The sequence below is a fragment of the Macaca mulatta genome, chromosome 8 (assembly GCF_049350105.2).
Source record: "Macaca mulatta isolate MMU2019108-1 chromosome 8, T2T-MMU8v2.0, whole genome shotgun sequence".
NCBI lineage: Eukaryota > Metazoa > Chordata > Mammalia > Primates > Cercopithecidae > Macaca > Macaca mulatta.
In genome coordinates, this window is record NC_133413.1 from 61,083,475 (window position 1) to 61,097,858 (window position 14,384).

Sequence of the window (14,384 nt, forward strand, 5' to 3'; positions counted from 1 at the left end):
GAGTCATTTGAAAATATTTTTTCCCATTCTGTAGGTTGTCTCTCACTTTATTTTTTCTTTTGTGGTGCAGAAGCTTTTTTGTTTGATGTAATAACATTTGTCTATTTTTGCTTTGGCTGTGCTTTTGTGGTCTTACACAAAACATCCTAGCCCAGACTAATATCCCAGAGCATTTCCCCAGAGTCTTCTTCCAGCAGTTTCATAGTTTCAGGCCTTTGATTTAAGTATTTAATCCTTTTGATTTTATTTTTATGTATGGTGAGGGATAGGGCTCTAGTTTCATTCTTCTGCATATGGGTCTTCAGTTTTCCCAGCAACGTTTATTGAAGAGACTGCCCTTTCTCCAATCTTGCCACCTTTGTTGAATCTGAGTTGGCTGTAAATGAGAGAATTGATTTCTGGGTTCTCTATTCTGCTCCATTGGTCTATGTGTCTGTTTTGTTGTTGTTGCTGTTGTTGTTGTTCTCTCCCACAAGATAATTTCCTGGAGATTCTTCCAAGTAGTTTTTTTTTTTTTTTTTTTTTTTCTCAGTTGTTCATTCCCTTTCATTTCTGAGTTATATCCTATGGTATAGATGTAGTACATTTAAAAAATTCAACCTTGGCAAAACATCTAGGTTGCTTCCAGTTTTTGACTATTCTAAATAAGGATGCTATGAATATTTGTATATAGATCTTTTGGGAGCATACATTTCCATTTCTTCTGATAAATTCTAAAAAGTGCAATGAATGGGTTATATTACAATAGTATTTTAGTCTTTTAAGATGCAGTCAAATTGCTCTCTAGAGTGATTGTCCAATTTTACACTCCCACCAACAATGTAGGAATGATTGTTTCTCCACATCTCTGCCGCATTTAGTGTTGTTGCTTTACTGAACCACTTTAATGGGTATGTAGTGACATGTCCCAGTGGCCTTGATTTGCATATTATAGTGACGTTGAGCATCTTTTTATGTACTTATTCACCATCAGTATTTCTTTCTTACTAAAGTGTCTGTTCATGTCTTTTGACCATTTTGAAACTGATTTGTTAGATTTTATACTGTTGAGATATACATATATCTCAAAGTCCTTTTGCTCAACACACTAGCTTTTGTGCTGTTTTATTTCTTTACCTCTTGTAATAATTAGAGATGTTTATTATTTAATACTGCCTCTATTCAATTTTCATATATTCATCTTTTTGTTATAGTTTAAGTTATTGCCTAAACATTATCATAGATATAGAACCATATGTGTATAACTATTACAGTTTAACACAATTTATATCAATTTCAGAAAATGTTGGAACTTTAAGACACTTTAATTCTTTTGTTTTTCCTTCTGTTTCAGCATATTTTTGATATACTTAAAAAATGTAAATTAGATACTTCAAAATATATTATTGCTTTCATGTAACTATTCAAACATATTCTACTTTTAATCTTTCTTCTCATTTCTTTCTTTTGGTTCTATTTTCCTTCTGCCTTAAGAGCTCTCTTAATGTTTCTATTAAGAGAATGCATATTTTTTAAAAGTGTATATTTATTTTCTTTTTTATTTTAAAAAATGCAGTTATATTATTTGAAGACATTTAGCTAGAGAAATTTCTGGCAAGAAATAAATTGTCTGAATGGGTCCAGATGACTCCTTACATTTTCATTTTTATGGCATTCAGCACATCAACAGCTTCATCAGCTGAATTAATTACACTCAATACACATGACAGCAATAAGCAGTTACAAACATAGCACTATTCGGAATGGATTTCATAGAGATTCACATTCAAGAGCTAATTTATTGTTTACTCATTCACTCAATCAATATTGATTTAATATCTGTAAGTGGGAGACATTGCGTTTGATTCTTTCTCTGAAAAAGCTCACGGACTAGTAGTAGTAGATTCAGTGAGGGATCAGGGGGCAAGAAAAGATAAATAAGTGATTTACACTAGATTTATAGATGAATAATATACTATTGCATATATATGTATATGTACATATGAATGTAATATATGTATACTACACTTCTTTAGCCATTCATCCACTGATAGACACTTAGGTTGATTTCATATTTTGACTATTATGAATAGCGCTGCCCATGATTACAAATAAATAAAATTATTTAGCTTGGCTCAAACTTAGGATATTATTTCTTGGTGGCTTTTTTGCCATAGCTCATGATTTTAACTTTAATTGCAATCAAGTTGTGTTACAGTCATGTACTATTGTGTATGTATAAATTAAAACATATTTTTATCATGTTTTGATATTTTTATCAGTCATGATATTTTTATCAGTGATATTTTATCATGATATTTTTATCAATCATGATATTTTTATCAGTAATAACATAGTTTACATTTATCATAATGTAATGACCCTGATTCAGATATAAATATCTGCTTTAAATTTTGAAGTATGTTATAATATTGCAGTGTCAAGGGTATTACAATAAGAGTTAAAGATTGTTAAAACTGGCTGTTCTTTTAATCTCTTCAAGCTTTAATTTATTTATATGCAAAATGAGCATATAAATATGTGCACGTCAGTTTATATAATATTATATACATATTATATATATATTTGAATTTGAGAGTTTAATTTTGAGGAGCACTCTCAGTGTTTAGCATACTTTATGACTGAAAGTACTCAACAAATATTTATTAAATGAATTTTAATGAAAAAAGTTAATGTCTTAGTTTTTTCCTTAGGTAGAATTATCATCTACTGCATGCTTTTTAAACACTATGAAAATCAACAATATTGAAAGTAGGCTTTTGGACTTTAAAAGTTCTCAAATGACAGTAGAATTTCTAGTTCTCTCCTAGAGTGCACACGCTGTTTACCTTGAGATGAAGACGTTTCAGATGGTGACAGGTTTGACACTGGTGGATGAAGTTTAGTATCTAAACAGTAGGCAAGTTTAGTGGTTATAAAAATTGTGCTTTTAATAACACAGCAATCTTAGCAAATGGGTCTCTAACAATAAAGCCAAATATGTATCTGGCTTATAGTAAATACTGAATTCATGGCTGTTCATTGAAGGAGGGGAAGCTTCAGGAATGTATATTTTAGGGGATCTGAGGAGGAAGCACAATTAGTGAATGTGTGAAACAGAAAAAAGTAGATAGGCATAAAAAAAACTATGACGTAAGGATGTCATAGAAGCTATTTCAATCAAGGTTTTAAGGAGAAGAAACAGTTGATTGTATCAACTACAGAAAAGAAATACTGAAAGAACTGAGGAACAGTGATTAATTTGGGGGTGACTTTGGGTAGAATAATTGTAGAAGCTAATTGATAAAAAATAGTTTATAGGAAGAAAGATAATGACAGTAGAGAAAGGAGCACAATGTGTAAGAGTATATTCATAAAAATGTGATGCGGGGGAAAGGGGAATATAACATTTAAGCATTCCATGGCATGCGTTACTAATTGAGAAGGAAGACTCACTTTTTTATTTTTTGAAACAGAGTCTCACTCTGTCACCCAGGCTGGAGTGCAGTGGCACTATTTCGGCTCACTGCAATCTCTGCCTCCCGGGTTTAAGTGATTCTCCTGTCTCAGCCTCCTGAGTAGCTGGGATTACAGGCTCCCACAACCATGCCAGCTAATTTTTGTATTTTTTATTAGAGATAGGTTTTTGCCATGTTGGCCAGGCTGGTCTCAAACTCATGACCTCAAGTGATCTGCCTGCGTAGGCACCCCAAAGTTCTGGGATTACAGGCATGAGCCACTGTGCCTGGCAGAGAAGGAAGACTCAATGGCAAATATGCTCATAAACAGAAACAGCACCCACGTCTGATGCGGCAGTTGCCCTTCAGTTTCATCATCATGATGTGGCATGTGGTTCTCAAAAGTGGATACAGAAGTTGGACTGATTGCATTCCACTTTCACAGATTGGTCAGGAGGTCCACAAGGACTGGTCTGTATGTAACTCAGGAACAATCAATAATTTTTAGAAAACATCAACTAAATACCATTAAGACCCTTTCCATAAGTCATGCAAATATTCCTTCCTCTGGCGTAAACCTCTTCACTTGTTCTTACACAATTATGTAGGGGATTAAAAAAGAAACTGTCATAATACCCTTAAAATATATAACTCTCTTTGGAAAAGTCCACATTTCCTTTGAAAAATTCTAGATCAATTTTGTATAGTTCTTTCAATCTAGGGCAAATTAGCTTGCTAAAGAGTCGTTATTTGTTTCATTTTTCCAGTTTATTATAACACACTTACTAGGGTAATTGGAAGGACTAAGAAAGATCAGAAAAATAATAGGGTAATTTGGTGGTGATGGAAACGAAGAGGTTATAGTTAAAGAACAGAAATGTGAGAATTCAAGTCTGACAGTGGAGCTGTCTTGGACAACACTAGATATCAAGTTAGCAAAAGCAGTGGATTGTGAAAGTAAAATGGAGATGGACTTGTTTGTTTTTGTTCCTTACTTACAGATTAAAGTCTCCGAGTACTGTGCTAATGCTATGAGAGGTATAAAATAGCATATATGGCTTTTCCTTCAAGGAGCTAGCAGCTTAGTAAGATCGAACAGGATTTAGCTGTTACACAAACATGTTTAATACCACAGAGAACAAATGTTGCAATAAAGGAATCAGGAAGTCTAGGGGCACTAAAGTGGAAGAGATTCATTCCAAATACAAGGGTTACAGAAAATATCATGGAAGAGATGGCACCTGAGTTAACTTCTTAAAATTTGAAATGGATTTTGACAGGCAGAAATAACACAACTGGTATTTTTGACAGATTTTTCAGTTCTTAAGAAGTCCAGTCTATAGCCTTTAAAATACAGCCTGAGGTGTGCAGAAAATGTGTTGCCTTCTTCATTTCACGACTAGAGGAACTGCGGGTCAGAGAGTTTCCCAGTGTTAACTGACTTGCAAGGACCTTGGAGATGTTGAAGGAGCATAGATGGGCATTTCACACAAAGCGTACCAGGAAGAAAGACACTGTTGCATAAAGTGCAGGACTTCTTTAGGGAATGATGAGTTATGTGGTTTCAACTCATGAAACATCTAGTGAATTTAAGGTCTGGAAAATAAGTCACAAAAAATAACTTGAAAAAGCTGCTGATGTACCTAAACAGCTTAGGTTTGTGCCTGAAAGATTAAAGAGAAGACACAGCAGTGAACTAAGGTAGTGCACACAGGGAAGAAACAACTCAGGCCTGCTGTGTGTGGATTACACTCAATAAGACAGAGTAAAACGCTACAGTCACAAACCCGAGGGGCCTCTTCTTATTTCTTCCTTTCCTTGAATAGCATCCTCCCACCAATTAAGTGATAATGAAATCAAGTAAATGAGTCAATGTTCCATCTTCACACGGGGCCACTCTGTGAGACTGATTTTTCTCATAATTCCTTTTGTGTATTGCAATACCCTTCTCACATACCTCAGACTTTATTCTCACTTTTTCTCCATATCCTTCACCCCACAGAGAGATATTTCTAAAATATAAGCATGACCCTTTTCCTCCAGTGCTTCAATGTCACCAGTGGCTCCCCTGACCCTCAGGATCAAGTTGCAGCAAGATATGTGAATTATCACTGATTTTGCCTTGTCCAATCACCAACTTCATGACTTGCCTCCTCTTCAGATCCACACACAATATGCCAGACAACGCATATTTCTCTGGATATACTATGCTTTTCATGCTTTGAACATTTTCTTTTGGATTAATTATCTCCTCTTTAAAAGTTTTGCTTTCCCTTACCTGCCCCAGCCAAGCCATCCCACTGCTTAACCCAACATGGTGGAGCAGTTTTGATTCTACTCACTCCTTCATAATTCATTTTAAAAAGCAGTTATTGAATCACGTCATTTCTAATGCCTTTAAGGGGGAAATTATACGTAGAACTTCAACCATATGTGAAAGGACCGAGATTCCTGTTAAATCTGTAAATCGTTCTCATTTTTTAGGGGAAATTGGGGCACAACTAAGTGAACTAAGTTGCTTCATCTTCACTCTCACTAATATAGGTTTATTTCAGTTTCATATCACTTCAAGTTTTACCAGTGAGAGTCCTTCCCTCGCTGGTCTAACAGGACCACCCAAGCCACACAAATCTAGCCATTGTGGTCCTCTAGGTGGAGTTCTGCAGGGGTTCCTTGCAGACTTTAAGCCCACCTCATTCTGAGTCTGCCTGTTTTTCCATGGTGAGCTCCCAGAACTCATGCTCATTCCAGCCACTCCAAACTTTTACATTTTAGTCTCTGTGGCATAAAAGTACATATCCTCTTGTGGGGTAAAATCAACAATGAATCAAAACAGGAATCACAAACTGTATTAATTAGAAATGATGTATATTTATTTGATCGCTTATGTTAGGTTGAAAATTATTCATGAATTTATATAGTGAGCAGTATACTTTTCATTCAAGGAAGACTAAATTTGTATTTTAAATGAATAAACCTACTTTGAAATTGAGCAACATTTGAAAATACTTTTTACTGCCAGAAGAGTTACCAAGAATCTTTAGAAAACTGTATAAGTGGACAGTGGAAAAATAAGCCTGAACAAAAAACTTCGGACTAACTCTTCAGTGATGTAATTTTTGCGTGTGTGTATATATATATATAACTAAGACTAAGACACATAGTTTTGTCTGGGTATCCATAAGGTTACTGTTAATGCTGTAAAAGTTTAATGTCTCACAATGCTAAATTAATGGGTAATGGAGTCTATTGATTCCATAATAAATATTAACTCTTATTGCTTATCTAGAATTACATTTTCTAAAAGCTACAAATAAAAACAAAAGCACTGCAGTTTTTCCCTAGTGCTTGATGAGACAATAATTCTATGTGGGTACGTTTACTTTTAACACTGAAATATTGCAACCAAGACCATATTGATAGATTATTCAGGGGAATATTATACATAGAACTTCATCCATATATTAAAGTATTTAGATCCACCAGTTATTCAGAAAATACTTGTTAAATCTGTACAGTAAATTCTTCTCACTTTAGATGAAATTGAGGCACAACTAAGTGAGCTAGTTTACTAATAACCTTCTTTACTTAGTAATAGAGGCCCCAGATAACTGTAATTTTTATGATCAACTTATTCTATCAGTGGTCATATGTAATCAAATAAACTGTTCAAGTGTTTCACTTATGTTCATGAAAGAGTTTCCATATTTGAAAGGTTGAGACAGAACGTAAAAATTGATATGTATTAACTTACAAGTCTAGTTTCATAAAAGATCAGCCCCTCAATTATTCTATGTAGGGACTATGTAGCATCCGTAATTACATAGATTGAAGATTTGATCTAAGTGTACTGACTTTTATTAGCTAAAGATATCTAGCTGCTGTTATTCATTTAAAGCAGAGAAGACAAATATGATCAAGATATGCTTTAATTTATGGTAAATGAAGCAGTGATTACAACCGGTGAGCAGAAAGAAATATGTATTACTAAACTCCAATTATTTCTCATTTTCTATGGATGGTTAAACTTCTGTCTGAATACTTTAAACATCTTACTTGCTGTTAAACATCAGAATGAAAGCTAAAAATATCGTGTGAAATTATAACATTATTTTCATTCAATGCGTACACTGTCACAAAATCAAACTAACTTTATTTCAAAGAAATGCACAACAGTTATACTTCTGAAATTCTTTTAATGTATTTTTAAAAGAAAACAAAAACGTATATCCGAGCACATCCCTGTTTTCATTATAAAGTGCTGTGTCCAAAATATGAGAACCAGTTTCTCTAAAAATATTGACAATTTGAACCCTCAGAGTCGTGAATGCCCAAGGCCTTACCGTGTGCCCAGTTCTGAGACAGGAAGGCAGAGTGGCATAAATCTAGCAGGAGACCTAAGTCAGACATGCTCTATCGGATTTTCTTTGTTTGGGGATTAAACTCATGTTTTATATCCACAAATGTCTAGTAGAAGAGCCAGGAAAGGTGTTTGTTTGGAGAAAACATATAAATTTATACATTTTACATAGCATTTTGAATACTGAATTGCAGAAGTTTTCTATTCATAATTGACTGGAATTGAAATATAGTTTGTGTATCATGTTGCACAATGAAGTAATTCTTAAGCATGATACTTTGGCTGGCTTCCATCCATTTTGGGATTTTATATATTCCTGTCCATTAAGTTTATATCAAAATATTAAAATATCTGGAAGTAAGGAAGTCACTGAAACTATAGGGCACACTTTTAAATTCAATAGCACTTTTGTGAACAATTTTAAAAAGCATAATTTAAGTGTCTATGACAACAAAAACAAAAGTCAATAATATACTTTCAGAATGCTGAGACTGATCATAACATTTTAAGAAAAAAGTTTAATGTTAATGAAATTTTCAGCATCCATGCAAATGGAGAGCATGATCATTTAGACCTGGAAAGGAGGTATGAATCTCTTGTTCCAAATCATCTTTGAGAAGATGAACAGACTGAGAATGAGGGTGGAGAACAATGGATAAAGTGCTGCCACTCACGTTATCAAGTGACTTTTTAATGTCACGCTGAATGTTTTATTGCCTGTGTTTGCGATCTTTCTAAGTCAGAAAATGCATTGACAAATGTTAAGAGGAGACAAAGGTAGCCTAAATAATAAGTAAACTATGCATAATGTTATAGCAAACTGGGAAAAGAATGCATCTAAAATTTCTTAGATTCTCTTTCATTTACATATTGTATGTTTTAGAAGTCAAAGTTTCTCCATAGTTACCTGAATCTAAAGATGCTTCCTACTAAATTGAAATTGTATGTCATTTGGGTCTATCTTCAGTGTTTCATTTAAAACAGAGATGTTTATAAAGTCAGGTAACCAAATATGAATTTGGAGGCTGATATTTATATTGTTTCAAAGATAAGCTTTTCAACAGATACTATTATGAGTTGCAAATAGATCAATGACAGTATGTTTTGATCTGATTTGTTCTCAACCTCTGCAGGCAGAATGCCTTTCAAGTCATTGCTGTGGATGGGGTCTGCAGTGGGATTATTCAGAGCCTCTCTGCTGAAGACTGCGTTGACTGGCTACAAGCAATAGCAACTAATATTTCAAATCTCACAAAGCACAATGTAAGTGACGATTCAAGGAATACCTAGCCAGGGTTTATCAGGCGTTATAAAATCCTTCAATTATATATGTAACTTCACATCAATTGTTTAGTGTTCTTCTCAGAATGAGACATTCATTATGAAAGCAATTTTGGAATACTTATTGAAAGAAAATTGAGAGTTCTAGCCCAATTTCTGGTTCAATAATTTGCATAGATTTCCATTAATAAGCATCATAAATCCCTACAGTACTTAAGCAAATGAAAACAAGTAGTTAGCATATAATCGCTAAATATATTTAAGTAAAATCGTTCTGGACTAATATAATACTGGAATTCAAGACAGCATTATTGGTTTACCTTTAGAGATCTTAGAATTACAGTTAGGAAAGTTTGAGGAGTAGTAGGCTAGGACGAAAGAGTTAGCATAGAGACTGAAGGAAACAGTCAGAAGAGTCAGAAGATTGCCGTTATCTCACATTAGGTAGAGCCTGGTCTGTATTATTAGAAATGGCTTCTCTGCATTTTCTCTCTTTCCACTACAACCGTTTCTTCCTTCCACATTCCTGTGTCTCTTTATTGTAGCTATCTTTGCATTATTTTAACTCTTTAATAACCTAAACAATTCTTTCTCCCTGTTATTAATAATTCTATCAGAAATATAGTCTAACAAAATATACAAAACCATAAACCTCAGCTTACTGAATATCAATCTAGGTATAATTAATAATAATTGTTTTAGAAAAAGTACTTGTCATCATCCATACCCTTGTGTTAATTCTCTCCTCAGTCCACAATTGTTCATGCCATGTTGAGGCATTTCAGAAGTCCTAAGGGATATCGGGAGTCTAATATACAAATGGTCAAGCAGAAATACATAACTCTGTCACCAGCACGTGAACACACAAAATTGTTCTTATGTAAATGACCCTTCAGATCGAAGTATCCTTGCACAGAGTAGACTTTGCTTTGAAACATAAGAAGGGATTGTGGCGACTATACCTTTCTAAAACTACAGGAGGACCACTAGCCAATAAAGGCAACTGTCTTGTTTCCAGTCTATGGCTATTTCAAACAATGCCATCATAATGGCCATGCATACGGTGATGGGATGCTCTGGGAATAGGGTTGACAGTCGTGGGATATGTGCATGGTCAGTTTTACCATGCCATGCTAAGTGTTTTCCAATTGGCTGTGCAGTTTACCCCTCACTCTTGGTGGATGATATGTCTCTTTCTATAGATAATTTTCAAAACTCTGGGTCACCCTGCCTTTTGAATTTTTGGTTATTTGATTCATGTGGAAATGTGCTTCCAGTGTGAATAAAAACAGATTTTCTTTTTTTCTTTTTGGTGATTCTAGGATAGGTGCAAATATGCCAAGCCTTACCCAGGGTCATCCCTCAACAAGGAGGCTAGACATGGGTGTGCCTAGCTTGGGCAAGAGTGAGCGCTCACTAAAAGCCCGCCCTTGCTAATCCAGTGTTGTCACCATATTAGAGTTGAGGTTGCACAAGAGGGCATAGGTTTCAGAATGACTGAAAAACAAAGAAAAAAAAGGGAAAAGAAATGCAGTGTTTCTCTGGGGACTGTCTCCTCTCCTTTGACTGACATACATGGATGTTTCTAGAGTTAAACACAGAAAAATACCGCATGAGGCTAGGGAATTTATTACAGAAATGATTAGTTTCTTAAAAACAAGTTATGAACATATTTGTGAGACAAATGTTTTTGAAAGAACACAATGTTAAACTTTAAATGCAAAGTTTTTTTTTTTTTCTCCTTACCTAGATCCAAATTTGCATTGACCTAAAATCTTGGGAATACTGTCATGTTGTATTTCTTCAAACGGTCTATTCAGTCAGAATGCTGTGCTTCAGCTGACAAGCATTTGAAAAGTCAATGCTTTAGTTAAAAGCAACAGCAACAACAAAACAGTGAAGATGCAAATGTCTCTACCTTCTGTAAGCCTAAGGAAGGACAAGCCACATTTTACTGCTTGCTTTTCATCTTTGTATTAAGTGCTCACCATCTTACTTAGGAAAGCAAATGATTCCCCTATACTATTGTTTTAACGGTTGGGAGATCCGTATGTTTGTTGAATATTAAAACTTATGTATTTCTTCTTTCACCTCCTATTTCTATATTCTAATTACATGTTCTTTTGTTCTTGTAGTCAGTTTCCATTCAAAAGCATTAGGTTACAATGTACTCTGATATGGAAAGTACTACGTAAATGTTGAAAAGTTATTAGGCATAGCAATAAAAAAAGTGAAAGTCACATTGACTTTGGAGAAGACACAATGCATTGATGAAACAATATGGTTGATTAGCATAAAGAAATAAATTAGGCAGAAAGAGTAGCTAGGAAAACTTTTGATTAGGATAGTTAGATATCAGTTCTACTTCTCTTACTTTTTTTTAATTCTAAAGATATACTGGAAATAATACCTTATGGAAAGATATAGAACTTTTTCTTTATTTGCCAATATTCTGAGAGCATAGGCTTGTGTAAGTCTGACTTGAATAGTTTGTTAATAATAGGTGCAGAAATAAAAATATTGTGATACAATATTTAAAGAAATTCCACTCAAGAGATTATCAAGCATAAAATAAAACTGAAAAAAGGATTAAAATGCATATAAAATAATAAGTTTGACAGTTTAAAAATTGTGCTATTGAAATAAGACATACATATGTATATAAACTTTTTAATAATGAATCACATTTTGTTGTAAACTAGTTGGAGAACAGACAGGGGAAGGATAAAAGAGAGCAAAAACAAAAAACAAAAAACAACCTGTGTTAGAATAATTAGATCAACGTACTGATCATTTTCTTTTCTCTTTGCTCACTAGTTTCTAAAAGTAATCTTATGAGACTGGGATTTTCATACCCAGTTTTTAAAAATTCTATATAATTATAGTTGCTATCTGAAAAATCTCTTCTTCCAGAAATAATTGATCATAATGGTTAAAAAATACCTAGACACACACTGACAATGTAAAATTGTATTTTATCATTATTCAGAGTGGCTCCAAAATATTTATAATAGTTGTTAATATTTGATATTTAGTGAATGATGTCTAGTAGAAAGAGTGTGAAGGCTTTAGGGACTTGTCTTAAGCTGTATTGGCACAGGTTTCAACTCATTTTATTCAAATTCTATGCTTTCACATTGGAAAGCAAAGCATGGCAGAGGCTATGCTGTTGTGGGGTAGGTGGGGTTCAGTTCATTTCTTAACCAGCACTCAAATAATGAGCATTTGCTATTATTTTAGATGAGCATTCACTCCCAGTATCTATTATTTTAGGTAAAGTGGACTTGAATAGATTCTAAAACGTAAAATTTATAAATTGTAAGAAAGATTAATTGATTCCAATTAATAATTTGCCAATTTTTTTCATTCATTATTTCACCAGCTATAGAAACAAGTATTGGTAGAAAGTTATCAATTTTTATTTCCATGATTACTTATTATTAAATAATTGAAGACTTTAAAATATGCAATGTTGTAATAGGGTGAAGTTTTTGGGAACCTTGGAAATAAGTGAATATATTTGGCATAATATATAAGGGATATGAATCATCAGACTTTGATGGGTAGGTTAGTAAGATGCTCCCCCATGATTTTCACTTCCTGATATTTATACCCTTATGGGATCACCTTCCATGTCCGTTGGCTGCATAGTGAGCTCTGAAGCAGACGCTTCTCTTACAAGACTTCAGATGAGATAGCAGATGACTCTTGAGAGCCTTTTGAGAAATCCAGTACATGCTAACCCACACTAATCACATGCTGAGGGCTCAGCACATGCCAGTCACCTCAGGGATCAACACACAAAGATGTACCAACCAGAGGCCCATGCCAGCTGTTCCCTACCCTGCACTCCATCTCACACCACACAAGCACAGGCTGTACAGACTAGTTATTTACTTCTTATTATAACCTTGGACCCTTTCTGCCCTGGAAAGTGAGGGTGGGCAAGAAGGCTGGGCCCAGCATGCACCACCACTTCTTTGAGGGCCGATCCCTCCCACGGCATCAGGTCGGTGGGGGCAGGGGTAAAGGTTAGAGAGTAGGGGAGAAAGCCAAAAATAAAAAACAAAAACAAACAAAACAGGGGATGAAGACCCAGCTATGCCACATGTGGACTCCTGACATACAGAGATTATAGGATAATAAATATTTGGTTAAAGTCACAAAGTTTTGGGATATTCTGTTACACAGCAATAGGGAACTGTATTAGTTTCCTAAAATTCCAAATTTTCGTAAAACAATTTCAAAGCAAATTACCACAAACTTGGTTACTTAAAACAACAGAAATTCATTTTCTCACAATTCTGTGGCCCATTTGTCTGAAATCTGAAGCCATCCCTCTGGATACATCCCTCTGGACTCTGTAGTGGAGAAGCCTTGTTTCTCCCAGTCTCTGGTGGCTGCCACCATTCCCTGGCTCACAGCCACATCACACAGACCTGTGCTTCTGTGGTTACATTGATTCTTTCTCTGTGTGTCACTTATGAGAACACTTGTCATTGGTCCCAGGGCCCACTCACATATTACAGCCTGACCTCACGATCTTTAACTGAAGTAGATCTGCAAGGATCCTTTATCCAGTTCTAGGTTTTTGATGTGGATATTTTCGGAGGATCATTTTTGGACGACCACAAGAACTATCCGGCAGGTGAACAACATGATTAGATTTAGACAGTTCTGTCTGATTTTTGTGCAGTGTCTATGGTAGCAGCTCAGTTTCAAAGCCTTTGCTTCGCCATTTGGGTGTTCCACACATGCATTGCTTGGGGTGGACCCAGAGCTTCTCGCAGTTCAATAAAATTGGGATATCGCTTCCTTCCCTTCCCTCCTAGGTGGGAGTTCCCCACTCTCACTGGATCCCAGCATCACTCTCTTTGGTCTTCTGTCCAGAAATCCAAGACTTTTCTCAGAGTTTAGTTTCCTGTACTGATGCACATTTCCTCGTGACTGGAGAAAACAGCATGAGAAAAGGAGAGAAGAACGGGGATCCCTCATGCCACAGAAACTAATTTTTCCAGATCCTTTAGATTGAGGGTGGATTTTCTCTCCAGGTTTCCAACTGGCTCAGCTGCCCCAGGCTCCATGGCAGCAGCTGCATGGCCAGCGGGCCTTGGAGTCAGCTCAGGAGCCAAAACAAAGGAGCAGTTACAGAGAGGTCTTCCATAGCTGCTGGCTCACAGGGGCCTCTTCCTAGGTCTCTGATCAGTAGGACACGCTCTCTCAGAGTTTTTGTTTGTTGTCCATGACTTAATTGGTCTTGACTTCAAGTCCATGCTGGGAAATAAAGGAAGCGAGAAAAAGAAAGA

The 14,384-nt window shown here is 35.3% G+C and overlaps 1 protein-coding gene across 1 annotated transcript in view; it reads left to right on the plus strand.

Annotated features, from left to right (window-relative positions):
- Window positions 1–14,384, plus strand: part of SNTG1 (syntrophin gamma 1) — an 879,206-nt gene that overhangs the window by 623,835 nt on the left and 240,987 nt on the right. Inside the window, exon 12 of the mRNA XM_028852663.2 lies at window positions 8,931–9,060. Coding sequence (XP_028708496.1) covers window positions 8,931–9,060 — 130 coding nt within the window. The remainder of the gene's footprint in view (window positions 1–8,930; window positions 9,061–14,384) is intronic.